This window comes from Lutjanus erythropterus, chromosome 21, assembly GCF_056507025.1.
Source record: "Lutjanus erythropterus isolate fLutEry1 chromosome 21, fLutEry1.hap2, whole genome shotgun sequence".
NCBI classification, from domain to species: domain Eukaryota; kingdom Metazoa; phylum Chordata; class Actinopteri; order Lutjaniformes; family Lutjanidae; genus Lutjanus; species Lutjanus erythropterus.
The window spans coordinates 9,852,644-9,874,534 of NC_139337.1; the positions used below are offsets into that span (position 1 = coordinate 9,852,644).

General features: G+C 40.0%; 1 protein-coding gene across 1 annotated transcript in view; it reads left to right on the forward strand.

Annotated features, from left to right (window-relative positions):
* The window catches only part of adarb2 (adenosine deaminase RNA specific B2 (inactive)), a 232,536-nt gene that overhangs the window by 127,131 nt on the left and 83,514 nt on the right, over positions 1-21,891 (forward strand). Inside the window, exon 2 of the mRNA XM_084747013.1 lies at positions 21,253-21,339. Within this exon, the coding sequence (XP_084603139.1) occupies positions 21,253-21,339 (87 nt within the window). The remainder of the gene's footprint in view (positions 1-21,252; positions 21,340-21,891) is intronic.

The window sequence follows — 21,891 nt, forward strand, 5'->3', positions numbered from 1 at the left end:
CCTTAATGTTTGAATTTTCATTTTCTAACCAATGAATGTGAATAATCCAGTTATCTTCTTTCCTGTTCAGAGAACATTCTGTCTCTACAATTCATAAAAAGCCTCCATTTCAGACATCACAAATTCAGTTCATTGAATTACAGGAAATCACATTTCCCTGCTCTGCCCTCTTATGTAGTTTTCAGCTTTTGCTACATGAATTTGCGCAAATTGGAAAATATTTTTAAGTTACTTACAACTAGATTGGGCTAAAATAAGCCTTAGGAAAAATGCAGAAGCTTTTTCCTTTTCAATGTAAGTAAACATAAAACTGATATTTCTAAGATATTGAGTGCCCTGTTACTCCAAGTCTCTTTGCAGCCAGTATTACCACAGCATCATCCTCCCCTGCAACATTAATGTCATCCTTAAGTAGCCACGGAAAGTGCTTGTCGTCAGATAAAAGTGTTTTTTTCCCCTCTGAAAAATAGATTGCTGTGCAAGCACCGAGCCATTTACATTTCACTCAAAAAGCACACTTTTTCAGGCCCCCTTCCAGTCTACTTCTCCCTGTTTTATTGTATTTTGGATAAAAATATATCATCAAAAGTGTGCATCTTATCCGTTGTTTATCCAAAGCTAGGTTCACAGTATATATAGATAGAGATGGATATTCCCAGAGAAGCTACTTAAATTGCCTGTAGGAGACTGTTGGTGTAAAAATGGACGTGAAGACCAACGCTGTCAACTAACAAACTACCAGACTGGTGCTTAATTTCCAAGTCTGAATGCATCAACATCAAACAGTTCTTTAATTGACTTAGAATCACACTAAATGTAGAGCATAGAATGGGAAAGGGGATATTATGAGCTGTCAGGTTGCATTCATCATGTTCTTTCTTTTTTTCCACTCTGGGATTGTATGGAAAATCAAAGCTTGGAAAAAAAAACAGGCCAAGAAATCTGTGAGGAGTCTGACACATGAAACTGATGTACTAAACTCCTCCTCTTATCACTGATTGTCCAACCAGAGCTTAGCACCGTAATGAGGCATGGCAGGCCTCTCAAGCTTTGGGTTTCATGTGTGTTTGGAAGGTGGTGTCATTTTTAGTAGCTTTCCTGAACAGTGCAGTGTAACATTGTGTTTATCTGCTCCAGTGTAAGCCACAATCATTAGCATGTCTGGCTAACTAGCTGAGGATGCTACCTATAGTAGCAACTAAGTCTTACAGTAAGGCCAGGAAGCACATCCTAACTTGCAGGCTGCACTGAAAAAAATGCTTTATCACAAATAATGCTGATCCTGGATGCTATCAAAGTTTAGGCTAACGATAGCAGCCCTTGCTCTAAGTTCTAGAAACAGCACATGTGCAGAGAATTTTAAGTGTAAACCCACCGTCAACCATTTGTTTATGGACTAAAGTTTTGAAGCCATGAGTTTTGCCTTATGGCCGTTGGGTGATATTTGGTTTTGGCTCGTCTGTTCAGCAGGGAAAAATGGCTGCCTGATCCATATTCGATCAGGGCTGCCCAGTTTGACAGGTTGATACTTTGACAGGCTTCACTTTCCAGACCTGGTAGCTCTGTCCACTATTCAGTTTACAGTCTACGCTACGAGCAACAGCAGCTCAGGGCGACAGGGCAGAGAACCACCATACACACAGTTCACACCACTAATGAAACCTTTTGAAAATTCTTATTTTATAACTGACGCATGCTGATTCAAGTTTGCAGGAGACTTGGGAGTGAAAATGGATTACCTCTCTCCCTCGCCTTGGACATTGAGGGTTAAGGAGTGAAATTGACAAACTCTCTCTAGTCTTTCTATTTTCCTCTCCTCCTCTGCATCCCATTCCTTCCCTCCCTCCTCCTCCCCTTCGTTCCCACAGTCAGATGGCTCATGTGAGTGAGTCCCAAGCGGCCAGCCAGCCGGGCTGCCTGAAACTTGTGACTAGTCATGTTCTTCAAACATCATGCCGCAACCAAAGCATGGCAGGATGACAGATAGTCCCTTCAATGTATAGTGACAAACAAATTAGTGCAAAGATGCTTCTCGCTGCATACCAGATGTGTTGGGCTCTGTGGTATGGAACAGCCGATGAAAAACTGTCCACGTCCCATCTGTGCTTTGCCGCGACCATCGGTGCAGCAATTTGTGCTGAACAAAGTAGTGCAAACAGCCAGGCTGATTATATGTGTCATAATGTGAGGCATAAAACACTGCTGGGGAAGATCACACAGTCTCTGGCAGGTTTATTTGATGAGAGGAGAGGAGGGAGTGAGCAGAGAAGGACAGGATGTAGGTGAAGTACACTCTTCAAATACAGGTGCTAAATAGAACCATCAAAGGTTCTTCAGCTTGTCCCCATAGGAGAACTCTTTTTAGGTTCTTGGTAGAACCTTTTATAAAAGTTACACTTGGATCCTGTCAGAGATTTCTGCCTGGAACCCAACATAAAGGGTTAAACGTGAAAGCGTTTGTGAAAGGTTTCCCACAAAACTCCTAGGTTCTACAGAAAACCTCTGTATGATGTAATGTTTTCACCCTGAACCCTATCTGGGAGGTCTATCAAGTACCTTTCCACCTTCTGGATGGTAATAAGAAACCACCCTAGGGGTTCTACTGAGCACGCTTTTATTCCAAAGGTTCAATCTAGAACCCACCCAAGGGGTACTAAAGGCAAGCTTTAGTAATTCAAAGCTTTTATCTAGAGCTCATACAAGGGGTTCTACTGAGGACTTATTTATACCAAAGGTTTTATCTAGAACCCACCTGGTGGGGTTCTACTAAGAATTCTTTTATATCATTGGTACAAAGAACCCTTGATGGATCTTGACAAAAGAGTCCTTCAAGGATTTCAACAGTCCTCAAAGAACCTTTTAAGTCTTAAAAGACTGGAACCTTCAGTCTTTCAAAGAACCTTGACAAATCATTTTCTACAGCAAAGTGTTCCTCAGAAGCAAATGGTCCTGGGTAGACATTCAGCGATCTGGTGCATAAAAGTGAAAGAACAAAAAAAATTAAAAAAATTGGAACAATACTGGAGCAATACAGATTTCTTTCAGCCCTCCAAACACATACACTGCCTGGCCAAAAAAAGTCACCACCTAGATTTAACTAAAAAAAAAATGGTAATAGCCTTCCATTGGATAATTGCTGCAGTGACTAACATGTTTCAGCTCGCAACAAGATATTTAACCCTAACTGATGCAGTGAGTAGCTTCTCATTTCTTAAACAACCATGTCAGAAGACATATCCTGTGGTCGTGGAAAAGATGTTACTGTAAGGAGATTGTTGAAACTACTAAAACTGGGTTAAGCACTGTCCAACACATTATTAAAACCTGGAAGGATAGAGGTGAAACATCATCTTCCAGGAGGAAATGTGGTCGGAAAAACATCTTGAAACATCATGAAATCAAATCATAAAAATCAACAGTAGAACTCAGGCTGTGTTTAATAGTGAAAGTAAGAGCATTTCCACACACACAGTGTGAAGAGAACTCAAAGGATTGGGACTAAACTGCTGTGTAGCCTTAAGAAAAGGTTAACTGGGAAAAAAGGCGTCATTTTGCTAGAGGGATTAAAGATTGGACTCTGGAGCAATGGAAAAAGGTCATGTGGTCTGATGAGTCCAGATTTACCCTGCTCCAGAGTGATGGGCACACCAGGGTGAGAAGAGAGGCAGATGAAGTGATGTTGTAACTTTCCATAAGCTTATCAAAACAATGTCGAATGCATGCCAATCAAAGCTAAAGGTGGTCTAACAAATCTTAGAGTGTGTGACTTTTTTTGGACCAGGCAGTGTGTATTGTGGTTCATATTAAGTTGCACAAAAATCACCTTTCAGCTATTTTTCTCCCTCACACTTTCCATCTCCTCAGATTGTTGCTTTCCAGTCGGAGCCGCCGTCCAGGCTTGAGCTGGTGACTGCAGGGCTGTGACACGAACGGGCCAATTTGTATCTAACCTCACACCTACCTATTGACTCCCACACACTCGGAGATTGGAGACTACATGCAGGGTCACATCGCCATCTGAGTGCCATGTCAGCATGGTTGCGCACTTACTGCCGAGACAGGCAATAAGCGACACAATGTTTTCTGTGCTCTGACTGCACCAGCAGGACAGGATCTCAGCTCCGAGCACACAAATGTGATGAAAGTTGAAAGAGTGCAATAAAAAGGCTTCACAAGTCAAACTAGAGAATGGCAGCATTTGATATTCATGCGTTGCTTTGGCGCAGATGACAGCGCCGCGCGGCGTCGGGCTGCGTGGGGAAGTATAGCTCTCTGACAGAAAGAGGGATAACCACAGGAGGGAGGTGAGCAGCAACACACTGAGAGGCAGAGACATTCCTGACCTGCTTAGTGTCATTACACCGCAGACTTATCTCGCTCGCTCTGCCTTGTAAATACACTCGAGTGCTTGTTATCAAACGAGCGAGGCGACAAACCTCATCCAGGTTTCAGTCCTCAGCTTCCTCTGCATGCTTGTAAATGAGTCATTCTCATGGATGACAGCCTACATTAATATTCTGTTAAGGAGGGAAGCGAGCGCGCATTAAATCCGCCACTTATCAGGTAGTGATCGTGATCTGTGTCGAACTTCGGGAGAAAAAAAAAAGTCATGCCTGTTTGCTTTTAATTGCCAAAAGGTATTCGGAGGATGGATGGTGACAGCATATGGGATTTATTTGGATTATTCCTATTCCATCTCCAGGCCACACTGACATCACAACTGAGGCTAAGTTCGTTTTTAGGATGACATGTTGCTTGTATGTTTCTTCTCTTTCACTCTTTTCATAAAGGCCTTTGAACAAGGTTCATATGGGTGCTGGAAATCCTTAAGGCACTTGATTTTTAATGTAGCATTGTCAAGTTATGGAAAAAGTCCCTAAATTTTGGATAAAGTGCTTTGAAACCACTTGAAATTGTCACTGAATAGGTTTTATAAGACAGAGTGAGGTCATTTAGTGTGCAGATCTTTGCCAGGCAACCTGAAAAGAATATTTGGGTGTAGCCTCTTTGTAGTCACCAACATTTTGGTTAGTAGCTATAATTTAATTACATATTTTATCTCAGTAACCATATTTATAGTTATATTTATTTTGTAATTTAATTACAAGTAACCAGTTACATGTAAGTAGTTACTCTCTGACACTGTTAATATCCTGTTAGACATTTGTGTGAAATTTTGTCAGACTGGAAATCTTGGGTTATGACCAAAAGCGTGTTTCATGAGGTCACAGTCACCTTGAGTCCAAGTACCAAATTTGAGGAAAGCGTTCTTGAAATGTCACGTTCACAAGAATGGTACGGACATGAGGGCACAGTGACCTTTGACCAGCAAAACTTTATCAGTTTATCCTTGAGTCCAAGTGGCAAGTAACCCATTTATGCTAAGTTTGAAGAAATTCCCTTAAGAAGATGCGGCGTTCACAACAATGGGTTGACCCAAATACATAATGCTCTGGTCACAGCTGTTGCCAGCATGGAGGCATAAAAAAGGGTTTCTGGAGTTTTTTTTTTTGTTCTGAATCACAGAGGTCTTTCAACATAAAGTCATGAATGTGCACTGAAAAAAATTGGCCAATCGGTACAGTAGCATTCAAGATTAACGATGGGCAAGATCAGGTTAATTGATCACAAACATGCACAAGCGATCACATGATCCCCTCCAGGCTTATGGCAGGTGGAGATACTAAGTTGGAGAAGAACTTGATCGCTTTTGCCTTTTATTCAAAATGAAGATGACTCCGCTCAAGCAGCTTGTCGCTCTGTGTGTTTGATCTGTCTTTCTTTGCTGATGCATGCTCTCCGATGGAGCAGTGAGTGGGAGGCTAACAGACGACAACATGCCGGGAGTTTGTTGTTTGAATGAACACTGATGTGAAAACAAAAAAATGAAAAAGATTTGATTGAAACTGAACTTATTTGTCTGGTAACTGAGTTACTGTTTTATATTGGCTCAGCCAGGTTTGCCTACAGACAGATGACACATTTTCAAACATCTTGAAACAGATTTGTTGTGTTTGTGTCACCCTTTGGTAGAACACTATCATTAAATGTAGTTTTGTTTTTTTGTGGCCAATAGTGGGGAGACTACTGAAAATTTACACTCAAGAGCAAGTACCATTGCATTACCAAAATTTTACTCAATCAGAAGTAAAAGTACCGGTGTTAGAAAGAAGTAAAAATTATTTTTCTCAAAAAAATCTCAGAGTATTACTATTATCATACTTTTTAACCACTGATTTATAATGTATTATCAATAGCAGGCATTCAAATGAAACAGGTTTCTCTTCCTCCACATCTTCATTCTAAATTAGTCTCAACTCAACTCCTGTTCTGGTCAGCTCTCCTCTTCCACTCACCTCTCCAAACCTGTGACTGCTGCGGAGTTTAGATTACATAGTGCAATGCATACTTAAGTATTTGTAAAAGTACAGACTTGAAAATAAACTCATAAAAGTACAAGCACCCAAAAAACTGCTTCACTCCAGTTGATCTTTCAGTGTAAATAATTGAAATCAAAGGCAGAATCTGAGATTTTCAGTATTTTTTCCTCCCTTGAATAGTTGTGTCATCGGTGCATGTCCAAAGAAAAAACATTTAAAAAGACAACACGGCACAGCTGACCAACTATTATATCAAACCTTTTACCGTATAGGCTATCTTTTCAAAAATATAAATATCAGGGCATAAAACCAATGATTCTATGATCTTTACCAATCAAGACTCAATAGTCTAATAATTGCATAGCCGACTGTGCAAAAAGTTTAATTCCAAACATTGAATAGAATTGACTTAAAGATTCTCCAATCCACAAGCTTGAAAATGTGTAATGTTAAGTACTTGAATTTTACCCTGGAAAAACTGTAGGAATCCTGTTTTCTGCACTCTAAGGCTGCTATTTTAGCTCTAAAAGCTTTTGAAGTCAGACGCAAAGCTGTCCAAAGGCAACATAACTTTTATTCAAGGTGCATGCTGGAAAAAAATACGCAGTGAAAAATTAATATTTTTTGGCCCATGAAAAACCATACTTTTGTACCAATCAGGCATGAGATGTGACATTAAAAAGCTTTTATCATGACACTTTTCCAAAGTAAGCGCAGCTCTCAGAGGCGGGTGCTCGAGCGGAGTAAGGCGCCGGTGTGGTCGACCAGGCGGAGCCTCGGCGTGATCATAAGCCCCGCTGTACCATCTCACCGTCTGCTGGGCCTCTGTGACAATCCACAGCCGTCACACACTCTGAGCAGGTTCCTCAATGACACTCAACCATGGCAAGTCGCCTCTCAGGAGCATGAGAGTGTACTCTGTGTCTCGCTGTCAAAATGAAAAAAAAAAAAAGTGAGAAAGTGGCATCAAATGTTCCCCTGTGCCACAATATGATTAAGCAATTCAGTGTCCACTGGAGTTCTTCTGCTTATACACTCCACAGTGGAATACATTGTTGTATTCTGTGGCCACCTCGGTCTCACTCTGAGTAAAGTAGCGCTTGCTGGCAGCGCTGCCTATGAATTCAAAAAGACTCTGCTAAATCTTATCTTTGATTGTGTTATATAGTGTAGAACAGCAGGGCCCTGCTGTATTTGTGGCAATAAATAGTCATAGAATACAGCAAATGGAAAATCATGTGAAGTAGAAAGAATAAGCAGAATGAATAAAAAGTAACTCTGGTTAAACATGCTGAGAATAATCACATGAATGACAGACCTACATACTTCACATACATGGTACAGTATGTCAGAACACAGTCTGTGGTTTGTATATATACACAGTATGATGATGAATGATACACAGTACAGTATTTCACTTCTGTGCTGTCATATCATTTAGAGACAGTCCAGCTTGATTACGTCTTGGCAACAAAAGTGCTGTGAGATTAACAAACTTACAAAAACAAATGTTTTTTGGCTTCTTTAACTGGCACCAAACCCTGGCTTCATTATTATCTCGATTTCTTAATTATGTAATTCTCTAAAACAGCCATTCCCAAACTTCAGCATTCCATCGCTTGGTTTAAAATCTGAAAATCTTTTGCGGCCCACCTAAACCTTTAATCACAGCTCTGATCAACACATGACGTTGATTGTACCAATGACAAGATACAAGAAACATTTCATCATTAATGTGACGGATCATCAAATATGCTGTAACACCTGTTAAACTAGATAAATGAAGATAAATGAAGACAAACACTCACTTTAAATCCATTGGCTTTGTTTATTTGGTTCTGATTACTTTGTTTTACAATTAATCATAACTATTTAGGGTGATTTCAAACCTACAAAATTGAAACTTAAACTTTTTATTTATTTATTTTTTATTTATTCTTAATCTGTAGAACTTTCACGGCCCACACTTAAGGAATCACAAAGCTGGTCCTTAACTCAGCTCAACTTTATTAATATAAGCCACATCATTCACACATATATTTCAGGATTCTCTCTCACCGAGAGTTAGCGCAGATGAGAAGTCTGATACTGCTCTCATGTTAGAATGCTAAATATGAAGCTACAGCCAGCAGCTGGCGAGCTATCACAGAAAACTGGAAAGGATGCCAAAGATAACAAAATCCACCTGACCCTACCGCTTAAAAGAATTAGTGGTAAAACAACAGGTACCTTAAGACAGAGTCAAACTAGCTGTTTCCTCCTGTTTCCAGTCTTTATGCTAAGATAAGCTAGCTAGCTGCTGCTTAAAGAGCTCCTGGAATGAAAGTTCTTTGCAAGCAAGTGCCAAAGCATATTTTCCAAAATGTCAAATTATTGCTTTTAACATAAAATATATCACATTTTCGCTTTAAATTGTAGACCTATGTTGTAGAATTTGTTGAGTTGTGTAAGTTTACATTGTTCCAAATGTTTCCAACCATGTTTAAACCCAGAGAAATTTTACTCAAGCTATCTTTATTTGGTTGACTGTTAGTACAACTTCCAGAGAAACCTGGGTTTCATCAGAGAGTGAGGGAGGAATTGGTCAAATGTGACTAAATATAACGTGGCTAAAACTTTAACACATTTAGTTTAAAGGCAATGGTTTCCAGAAAACAATGCATAGACGTATACATACAAAAATAATCCCTCTCAATCATCAACCACGACCCACCAGGACCACGTAGTGGCGCCTGCATCCACAGGGACCCGGTCCTCCAACTGTACCTTCTTGTCTTCTCATTATTTTGTTGTGCTCGGGCGTTTCACTCACCCAAAACGTCAGTATTTGATGCGCAACTGAAAAATCCTACTTATACTACCTTTAATAATGCAGACAACAACTCCTATGATCTCACACAACTGTCACTAAACTACATCTAAAACTGTCACTGTTCTGATGTGAGAGGTCTGTAGGGGCAGAAATTATGCACTGCACATTTGAAGGTGCCAGAAATGTTTTGGTATACTGTGTTATAAAGTGTGTAGGTGTATAATATGCAGGGATTTCTATTTAGGTGAATGTTATACATTACCGTCTGTCAAATCCCCGTGAAGAGTTTAACGTTGACTTTATTTATTTCTTTTTCTGTCTCTTTTTTAAATTATCATTATTTAAGATTTGCTTCCTCATAATTCATAGTGTCTGTTGTCATTATTATTTTACAAAGTTTAATAAGAAATTATTTGCAAATAAATCAAATGACAAAAAAACGTACGACAATACAAAGCAAACGGATGTGTGAATTTCAGAAGTTTAATCAGTCTCAGTCTCAAAGGGTGTCACACACATAGCTTTTAACACGATTAAATGAAATGCAATATCTGCCAGCCTCAGTCTCTAGATGCAGAAGTGAGAAATTACAGCAAGTGGAACAGAAAGTGAGACATTTGCCTAAAGGCATCAACATAAATACCTCGTGTCACAGCATGCATGTGATGTGAATGATGCGTGTGCACAGTCCAAACTGCATCATACTGTATTTTCATGAGCGCTGACCTGCATGTATATGAAAAGCATTAACAACAACATAACACAACAACTCTCTGTCCTTGGCATTCATGGGCTGGGGAGCAAATGTAAAGCAGATGGCCCGGCTACTTTGTCCTCACTGTGGCTAATCAGGTGCTAAATATCCATCAGTCTGTGCTAATTCATCCCCCTACCTCTATTTTACTCCCTCTGTCCTCTATCAAAGGATAATTCCAGTTGTTTCATTGCATATATAACCTCAGTTCGTCTGCAACAACACTCACTGATAGAAACTTAAGACAAACTGCAACCTAAACGTGATTAAAACACGTTCCTCCAGCACGCTTGTGTGATATATCAGAGCCTGAAGAGAAAGCCAGATCCTGTTAATAATTATCTCTGGTGGTTGATGTGAACAGGTCTCCCCAGCTGACACTTTGTTCTCACACTACAGTCAATATATATCAAGCTCGACGTGTTTGAATATGCAGAAATCCTTTGTTAACAGGTTCCATGACAGTGTTAGTGTTATTTGTGTGGGTTTTTTTTTTTGTTTGAACTAACTGTAGTGTTTAAAGCTGAGCTGTGTAGTTAAAGCTCTACAGTGACACAAGAATTAAAACTAAAAGCTAAATACTTGTGTCAGTGTCTGGAAATTAAGTTCCCATCCATGATTTCTCACTTGTTTTTTCGTGTGTACTCACATTCCCTGTCCTTAACATACAGAGGGCTCACAGTTACTGCTGCAAAATTTGTTTAAAAATTAAATCATTTTAAGGTTCATATATTAATCACTCTATAACACAGTGTTTTACAACCAACTGCAAGCTGTAGCCCCTTTATGCTACACTCGGACTGTGTCTCCCACACACTCCATGACATGCTGGTTAAACACAGGAGCACATGCAGGGGGAGACTGACTCCTCCAAAATGCACCACAGAGCACAACAGGAAGTCATTCCTACCTGTGGCCATCAAACTCTACAACTCTTCCCTCTGTCAGTCTGAGTAAATAGACCGACCTGGACTTATTTCATCACTGTCAGAAGCTACTTATTAGTTATTTATATGTCAACCCATCAGATGCTCAACTTCATCAGAAAATGATTATTTATATTTGATTCATATCTCATATGTGTTGATGTAGCAGTATGGTTACATGTGCAGTAATTTAAACTGTTTAATAGCCTGTGCAATAATAATAATTCAATAGTGTCTAATCTATGTGTGTATAATCTATACACCTATTATAATATGTGTATCCTAACACACTTGTCCTCCATCTTCAGCTGTTATTTTACACCATTATGTGCACCACTCTTTACATATTCTTGCACTTCTTATTTCTTAATGTATAATGTTCATATTTTTATTTTTTACATATTTTGTCTCTACATACTTAAGATTTCTATTTTAATTTCTATATTTCTACATTGCTATGTATTCTATTGCCCCAAAATGTGTAGAACAGGGGACTCACAATTTCAGTATTAAATCAAAAATCGTCCACCTCCACCTACTAATGGCATCCAGTGTGTGAAACACTTGAAAGATGACACAGTAAAGAAAACATGTAGATGGAATAATGGACTTACATATGACCTTTCTGTGTTCTCAGATCAGCCTGCTCTCTAAATAGAGACACCAGCTACTGAAGAACCTGACTTGGTCGACCTCTGGCTGACAGGGGAAATAACAGATCATGAAAAGAAAAATTTTCTCATGAAAATAGTTGTTTCCTTTGTTAGTCAGACCCATAATCAAATCCAAACATTAGAAAAAAATAGCCTATTACGTCTGAGTTGTGCCTCATATTTGTCCCAGAATAAAATTGTAATGTTGCGATGATGTGATTTCAAAGCCATCCAATCTCCTGCTGTGTTTAAAGGCTGCATCACAGTTAACTGGTGTAACTTTCTGAATTTAACAGACTGTTCAAGCTGTTCTGTTATTTGCCTTTACAGACAGGCTCCAACTAACAATTATTTCCATTATCGATTAATCTGTCAGTCATTTTCTCGATTAATTGATAGTTACATGGTCCATAAAATATCAGAAAATTGGGAATTGATCACGGTCCTCAAAGGTCTTGTTTTGCCCACAACGAAAAAAAAATATCCAGTTTGCTGCCAGGATGGACAAAAGAAACCAGAAAATATTAATATTTGAGGAGCTGAAATGACAGTATTTGGCTATTTTTTTCTATTAAAAATGCTCCTTGACAAATTAACCACTTATAAAAAATAATTGGCAATAAATTTAATGGCTGACAACTAATTGTTTAATAGAATACTTGTGGCAGCTCTACACATTACTGATGATTATCAAGAATCTCACTGTGTTAATATTTTGTGAGTACCATTAGTCATCCCTATGGTCGTACCGCAGTATTGATGAATATTGATATCAAGGTATTTGGTCAAAAATATTGATTTTGTCTATACTGCCTGACCCTTATGCTTTATAATTTTTTAGATGACGTTTTCCTGGAGATATATATCGTAAATTGCGGAATAGTTTAAAAATATGGAGATATAATTTATCTCCAAGTAAGACTGACACAAATAACTACATATAGAGAATTTTGTTACGAAAATTTACAACACAGAAATAAAGCAGTATAGACATGTTGGTTACATCTGCAGTGAACAGACATGGCAAGATCAACTTTCAGCATAAAAGCCCTGCAGTTATGTCTAATAAATACAGACAAGAGGTGAAGAGGACACTTAACTCAGTGTCTATTTTTACGCTGCTCTTTGCTCGGAGATCAGATGCGAGAAGTGACAGGAATCTGGTTTTAAGTGCTGTGGAGAAACAATGCAGCCTCTCATTTAGTGGCTCAGTGGCTTTCAATCTGAGGCTGCAGGAAGACACTGTGAGAACGATGGAGACAGGAGGGAGAGAAAGGCAGGTGGTGAATGGAGAGAAAGAGAGAGAGTCAATGATTTCCCCCAGCGCCTGTTTCAATAGTGTCTCCCGTCGCTCATCTGACCCATTCGTTATGCTGAGCCATGGGGAAATCTGATTGGGCTCATTACCCTCTCCTCAGAACTGATACAGGAAGTGCAAGGAGAGAGAAAGAGAGAGAGAGACAGAGAGAGAGAGAGAGAGAGTCTTCTTCTCCGGCTCATTGTGAATGGACACCATCACCGCTGTTGTCACTATCAGGAGTGTATGGCCATCTGCCAAGGCTCTCCCTATCTAACCTGGCTCTCCTCCGCCTCCCCGCCTTTGCGCGGTGGAAACAAATGAGCGCCGTCTCCTCTCACCGTGTCCTGGTGCAGTGGGGGATGGACGTAGCGAGCCGAGACTATTGGCATGCATTGTCTCATCCACTCGGCTGGCTGGTGAATAAGAAGGGATGGATGACAGATAGCGTGAAGGGCATGTAAGGTAACAATGTCCACATCAGCGGCAGTGATTGGTGGTACGTTTGATGAACTTTGCACCGGACGGGGTTTTTTCTCCCAGCTTTGAAGTGAGGCTTTAACAGAAAAGGTTCACCTTATTAGCCCAAATGGAACTCTGATATCATGTAAGGTCAATGTCAGATTTTACAGTTGGCCTCACACTCTTCATCGCCACTAAAGAACACACACAAAGAAGAAAAGTAGGTGTGAGGGAGGTGCATTTACTGACAACATGCCACATGATTTCTGTGTAATGTAGCTTTCAGGTGGTCTAACAGTCTGGCGGCCATATGGACTTCCTCAGCAGCATTACAGTAGCTCCGTGTACAGCTGACTGTGTTTGAGCCAGACTGTACCAAATGCACTGTCCTCAAATAATTAATACTTACAGGAAAATATTGTAATATATTTACTGTAATAGATCATCAAATAACCATGATAGGTCATCAGATATTAAGAAAACATGCTAAGTTGAAAAACCATCAGTGTTACAGCCAGCTTCCATTTTGTTGGGGAACATCTGTTTTTGTTTGCCTGTTTCATGTTTACCCACTTCACATTGATTTTAAATTAATGCCGAACGTTCACTGAATGAGTGAGTGTCTCTTTATGACTCATAAGAAATCATTAATAATGTTTTAGAAGGAGTGGATGCTTATAACAGATAAAATTAAGCAATATGCTAATGGAGGTTGGCAGGCAGTCACTGAACTCCAACTCCAACTGGGCTTTTATTTTTGGGATAACAGGCTTAATTTTACTTTGACAGACAAGTGATAGTAAACTGACTGTAAACAGCTGATCGACTTACAGTGTAGGACTCGTCATCGCCTGTCAGCGTCAAAGTATAAGGTTGCGCTCATGAAGGTCCGGTGTCGATGCAGCCTGCAGGCAACCTGCCTGGGTCTTGAGTCTGGGGAGGAGGGGTCGGGCGGGAAACAACTCGCTTCAACCATAGATTGGATAATAAATAAAAATTCAACCTATTTAATATACTGTCTTTGGCTTCAACTCGCTGTTTGGACTGCACTCATTTTTTAATGCGAGGGTCTTACAAATTGCTCCCTTAAACTGCTTGGCAAGAACATACTGGCCTCATTATTTTTCTTTGTGGATTTTGGCCCCATTACAGTCAGTACATCCAACCTCTTAAAGGTTCAGATAATGTACAGTTGATCTATGTATGCGCATGATTAGACAATAAATGTATGAATGAATGACAGCCCCTTCATTTCAATAATGAAGCAGAAATGTATACAGAAACGTAAAAAGAAAATACAGAAGTAAATAAAAAATGGGAAAGCAAAAAAATATAAGGGAATTAATACAGAGATAAATACATCAAGAACCTCAATTTGATCACATTTGCTGAATTAATTAATGCCTACATTTATTTTTAATATTATTTTGGTGAACTTATTGGCATATTTATGTATATATTGAGTAATTTAATTGTTTAGTTATTTATTTAGCAATTACAGTCCTCCATAATTATTATCACACTATTCTCCCTCCAGATGGTTCAGATAACCATTTTAAGGGATTTATTGTGCTCATAGATTGTAATAAATCTCCCCATATGGTTTGAAATTAGTCTGTTATTTACAAGAGATACTGTCTTTTATTAATGCTTTATTCTACAATTTATTTTCCCAAGAACTGATTTAGAAGTTTCCTGGAAAGAACTGTGTAATTTGATGCTAATTACAGGGAAAATACAGTCAAGACAGATTTCAATTGGTACATTTCTATTAAATTAATTCCAATTAACTGAGTGTAACCTACAGAGACTTAAGTGCACAATAGGTCAGTTATACATGCCAACATGTGAAATGTCTCTACAGTCTAGCATATAATTAAAGCTATATGACAAATAAAATTGACAATAACAAATGAATACATAGTTATATTTCCTTTGGTTCAAATTCTCTTAAGGAAATTTAAATGATATCTATAATTAATACCAAAATGCATCATTATTTGCAGGAAATTTCCTGATTAAACTAAACTCTTCACATTTCCAAGACGTTATTGACATTATTTAGGATTGCTGGTGTGCACAGCTGTCTGGCAGCTTAGATGTTTAGACTTTAAAATTTAATACCAGAACAATCTGTTCTTGGAGTTTTGTACTAACAATCCAACAAGCAGTTGTATTATTGTCCTGCAGCATGAGACTGAGTGAGCTCTCTGCAGACTCTTTTAATTTATAAGGCTGAAAATATGCTGCATCTCTCTGGGAAAAATCAATCACACTACATACTGTAAAACACAAACAAAAAGTGCCTCTGACGTTACGCACAGCTCGCTCATAAATCAGGGTGAAGTGTGTTTTTGCCAGCACTTCATAAACCTATCAAAAAACGATAAGAGGTGGCATTTCGAGGATGACCTCTAAACTGCACCGCTTACCACTGCGCAGTTGATTCAGCATCAGAGTTATTGAAAACATGATGGTATTTTCCACTCAATAGCTACTTCCTGAGACATTTGAAATGAACTGTGGTCCATTGAAAGTGAGAAGAATTGTTTTTGAGGGTTACTTTGAAATTATACAGACCTGAGGAGCTCTATACAGACATGCTCTATTCTGACTGTGAACTTTGTCATCGAAATGAAAATCCCCTGAATACAGAATAAAAGGGTCTATTCAGGCTTTTATGTAGCCAAACACAGCAGCAAGCACTGAGGATAGTGCTGAGAATTACTTTCCTCTTTACAGGGATTGGTACTTTGTTACTTGTGAAAAAATGTACTCAGATAAAAGATAAAAGTGGATCAGTAACTTCTGTGTTACATTTTTAAAAGGAGGTGGTGGGGGATATGATAATGTTATTTGATAAAACTGTTAAGGCACATCTATAGCATAGGCTACAAAATAAAATGCATTAACATGGTGATGTATGCAGACTAGCGATTGACTGACAGAATTCATTCTTCAGATATCGGACTCATGTCACCGATCCGCATTCTGATCTAAATTCTACAACCTTGTGCATTTGTAAATACCATGCTACATTGCGCAAAGTGAGAGGTGAAAATCTCTTTTCATGTCGTCTGTGCATTATCAATTTATAAAGAAAACATGCACCAAGTTCTGGCTTTAAAATGCAGTTGGAATAAAGAAATGTACTCATGTTTATCACCATAAACCACTGTGTTCTGAACAAACACATTATTATCAAATTACAGAGTAACATTAGCATTTTGGAGGATAAAAAAGCAGACTTCTCAGCAATGCATCATGGGAAATGAGGGTCATATCTTGCACTTTGACCACCAAAATCCTTGATCATCCTTGTAACCAAGCGGATGTTTGTACCAAATTTGAAATTCCCTCATGGCGTTGTTGATATAATGCGCTCATAAGAGCGGGACAGATGGACGTGTTGGTATCTGTATAGTGTTTGTATTGGCAGATATTCAAATACAGGTACCAGAGTCAGATCAGAACTGAAATGGATTGGTACATGTCTAATAAGACTAATAAGACAGCGTACACTCTGTCATGGAGAATGGCACAATTGAGCTCTTATGTTCAAACCCTCAATAAATTCCATTTCTATGTACAGACGTTTGTACCCTGTGCATACAGCTGATTAGAAATTTGAAACAAACAGTCACCTCTCTTTGTGTTGGTTCACCAGAAACAACCAGAAAGAAGAGCAAAATTCAGACAATTAAACAAAAATGGCCAACAATAAATAGAACGAGCTGCAGACACTGCAGCGGGTGCAACCAACAAAATTGGGATATGAAAGTAAGTAACATGCCACTTTACCAGCAGAATAAAGCATCACCAAGGCAACCGACAGACAATATAAACTCGACAGCAAAAACAGCCTGCACAGTTTATACACACCACAGAATGCACACACACACACACGCGCATAGACATACACAGTGCCTGCTGATGCTCTCCTCCAGAGACTTGCATCCATCAGTGAGTTTGTTGTTGTACTCATCTGTCTGAACGACATTCTGCAAGTCTTGAGCACCATGAAGTCCTCCTCAAGCTGCTCTAGGTCCAACCGCCTCTCTGTCCAGATATGTCCAATTCATTCATTCTCTTTGTCCTGATATAACCAGGATACTGAGCCTCTTTGTCCCAATGTAACCATTTCACTCAGTCTCTCTGTCCTGATAAAACCAGTACACACAGCCTCTCTGTCCCACTGCGGTCCTCAGAGTTTTCAAAAACCTTTGAGCTGAATGAGACTCTTCTGTCTTCAGTCGCAACCGTGACAAGGATTAACAGTTAAAAACAGCAGAAAGAACTCACACCCCTCACTGAAAGTACACGTATTTCAATAAATCCAGGTAACACAAGGTTGCACAACAAAAAGAAAGTTCATGCAACACTCACACACAGATATATCCATGTATACACCCAGGAAATAATTCTGACATGCATTTTTGCATCTAGTTGAATGTGAACAGCAGTGAGAAGATGGTGTAAAAAGTTTGACATCTGGAGAACACCGACTGTCAACTGTGTGTGCACTTGTACATGAAACATCATCAATGTAAACACTGCTTCCTCTTGTCCTGCCGGTGTCCAGCATGTTGCATCCTGTCAGTTTAGAATACGGTACTCCCGTCAAAGTGCAACAGCTTGATCCATGACTTTGTGAAGCAGGTTTGGACACAACAGTCTCTGACTTGACGCTGTGTGGCCGGATGCTAGCCAGGAGCAGCCTTAAGTCCAGGTTGGGGTTAGCATGGCTCTTATCCCCACTGTCCTCCACTCCTCCTTGGATGGTCCAGGGTGGTGAGTCCAGCTCCAACACTTAGGTTACTTAGCATTCTTGCAGTGTGGCACATGCATCTGTGATTAATTAAGGTCAACATGTATCTCTGGACATACAGCTCAGCCCTCCTGCAGCCACAGACACACCAGCAGCTTCTTTGCTGAGCTGATTCAAACAAAAGACTGACACATCTTTGCTGCCATGTCTAACTTTTGTAAGACTTGCTTAAGCTTGTTGGGCATATTTGTTTTTTTAAGAGAATGCGTCAATGTACAGATTGCATTTTTACGTGCAAGACCACTTCTTAATGTGGTCTTGCTGATTGTGTTAATGTTTGCCATTAACTTGGACTTTTCCTCATCCAAATAGGATGTCCAGATACAGATTCCATGTTAGTGTCAGGTATAAATGGCCTTCCTCCTGGATCGTCTTTGACGAACAGTACATTTGTGCCCTGACTGTTAAAAGCTTTTGAACCTGCAATTTTCACTCGCAGGCTCAAAAGGCAAGTGGCAGCATTAGGACCAACTGAACATGCTTACAACTAATTAACAAACACTTTTCATCAAAGTCAGAGTGATAAACCATCTCTGGTCATATTTGGAAACCAGATGGTAAAACCTGCTACTTTTTGGGAGGGAAAGATAAAATGCCTTTTGTAGCTCTTTACCTGGATATCTGTTGCCTCTACACTCTCCTCTCAGATCTTTATTCACATAAGACAGCAGTAAAGGAGATCAATAAAATATCAAACTGCTCTCTTCTCCCTGTGTGCTCTAAACCTGTAGATCTAAGTGTTACCAGCACCAGTTTATTCTCTCAGGAGAATAAATTTACTCATGCTGTAGCAGGCTGTGATTTTAAAGCTCATGGCCTATTGTACACACTGTGTTCATCTGTTTACACCAGACCTCGGTATCTCATTGCCCAGTGGGCCCTTTGACTTGGCGGGAGCTGTCAAGTGGGTGGTGCAGACCCCTCGGCGAAACAGGATTATCAAATATACATTACAGACATTACAGGCCACAGTGTGAGAGCCTGGACTCCTGTGTGTTAATTGCCTGTAATTTCATGCTTGATGTGAGCATTTGTCTTTCAAGCTACAGAGAAACTGGATATTTTTTTGTGTACAAATGCAAGAATTAGCTAAGATATGCTGTGCCGGCCAACAACCCCTTAAACGCCTAATTTTGCCACTTTTGTAAACACAGCACACAGCCATGTTTTTACTGTAAACAGGGCTTTAGGGGCTTTAAAAAACAATATAGACTGATTTGAAAATGGCCCGGATAATGACCCTGTTGGCCAAGGGAGTCATTTAGGGCCAAATTGCTGCTTGTGTCGGGCTTTAGTCCGTAATTAGGTCAGAATGCAAATGCTTGTATTGTGATGTTGGCCCAGGAGGACCAGCACAGCTCCAGTCTCAGTGTTTAGAGTGTATCCATGTGTGTCAGAGTGACTCATTGAGCCCCTCTAGTGCTGTTGAGCTGCGAGGAGCGAGAGCGAGCACCAGGGGCCGGAGCTCATTCACAACCTCGCGCTCTTATCAAAACATGTTTATTGCACTGTAATGTGGCGCCCCATTTATGCAGCGTTTAGCTCTCCGAGATTGTTGCCGCTGCAGGCCTGAATGCTGCTCCGCGACGGCGGCAGCGGGAGCCTGACCTCGGGCTCGCCCTCTAACATTCCACACGCCCACAGAAACTCATTTCCTTCTTTTTACTTTTTCCTACTTTATCACCTCCCCCTACTCCTGTCCACCTCCAGTTCCTCCTTCTCGTTGCCGCTCCCTTACCTTCCTCTTTATTGATCATTAGCTGGTGTTGGGAAGAGAGAGGGGGTGTAATTAAGGAGCCAGACTGGTCTGTCAATTCTGTTCAGTGCTGCATGGAGCGCAGCAGACCAAGCGATCGCCCTAATAGGACTTCATACTGTAAACAACACGCACACCTGGACAGCAGCAGACCCCAGGGACAAACACACTGTCGACAAGTTAGCACTGATAAAGAAAGGAACTTTCTAACTAGAGATGTAGTGTGTGTGTGTGTGTGTGTGTGTGTATGAACAGTTTTAAAAGATTTACGGTGTTCTAAGTATTTTCTTTTTATCTATTCATTTGCTGTGTCATGACTGAATGATGGCTAAATGTTGTCTTGTATTTACTAACTGTATTTTTCATTGTGACATGAAATTTGCATGACAAAATGAGTCGCCAATCTCATTTTGGGCTTGGGGGGGGGACATGGGCAGAGCTCAGTGTTGCTTGCACGAGTTGCCATTAGCTAAAATTGAAATAATTCATCTTTTAAATTCATATACAAAGGTGAAATACTTTTAATAATGAGCCTCATAGAACAACCTCTCATGCAAGATGAATGATTTAAAAGTCCACCGTGTAAAATTTGCAGGGATCTGTTGGCAGAAAATGGCAAAAATGGATTAACTATTAAGTTTTCATTAGTGTATAATGACCTGAAAATAAGAATTTTTGTATTTTTATTTATATTTTTATTTGTTTATAGCTACGCAAGGGTACAGGTCCTCCATGTTGCCATGTTTCTACAGCAGCCCAGAATGAACAAACCAAACCTTGGCTCTAGTTTTCACAAGTCTCACAGCCATCGTAGTTTTTCGGAAGGGGAGGGGCAAATGATTGGCCAAAGTCTCTCATCACAGGCAAGATTTTCTAAAGGCAGAAACAGCAGCAGAGAGGAAGAGCACAAGCGTAGTTTTCTCTCAGACCACTTTAATTATGTTACACTTAAATGGTATCATGGAACTTTTGCCCGGTGACATCAAAAATAAAGTGCCTACCCCAGCTTTAAGAGAGTTTGGTGAATCCAACTTGGACAAGTACACACAGATCAGACAGAAAATAGTAAGAGAGGATTAGGATGAGAATACAAAAATGTCCTTGCATGAGGCCCAGTGTGTATTTCACTTTATTTCTTTGTTTTCATATGTGTGTGTGAGTGTGTTAATATGTATGATTGCCTCTTTATGTGGTCATACATGCATCGCTGTTCCTGCAACGGTGACAGAGGAACAGCCTTGTGTGCATACTCCTGCTCACTTATGCCCCGTCTCTGTCTCCGTGTTGGGCCGACGCCGGTCCGCGGCTTTAATCGATAAAACTATCAAAACATCTGCGCCGCTGCCCTCTTGTTGACTCTGCGTGTCTCTTGTCTCTCCTCCAGAGAAAGTCAGTATGCTGTCAGCATTGATCGCTCCTTTCAAGTACATAAGCCCTGGGACCAGCAGCACAGAGGACGAGGACAGTTTAAGTAAGCTGCCGCCTCTTTTCTTTCTTTCTGTCAGCACGCCACGCTAACTCCCTCAGTGGCAGGCCTAATATGGAAATCATCTCTCTGTCACCCACATAATTAATTATTTGGGAAATGGGCTATTTGATTACGCACGGGTGTCAGCTTGTGTGTTAAAATCTGTATTATCTTATAAAAGTGAGCTATTGAATATTAAATTTTGAGTGTTCGTGATAAATAAGTCATTAGATAGTGTTTCCAGGCGTGCGTGTACCTATCATATCAAGCTCCAATCTGCTCCAGCCCACCAGTGAATGTCAGCACTTGATCCCAGCCTCCCACTCCACCATTAACATTCTTGTGGCAAGATCTGAACACCCTATTTTTGTTCATTTCCCATCAGAAATGCAATACGCCACCACTTCCCCGTAACTAGGTTTGAAGAGCGTATCACAGCTGTTCAGACTTTGCTCTCACAGAGGATAGAAGTGTGAAATAAAGCGGGGCTACAGACATTTCATCCTTTCTTGGAATGTCTGCCACTTGATGTGATCCCCACCCCCATTACAAATA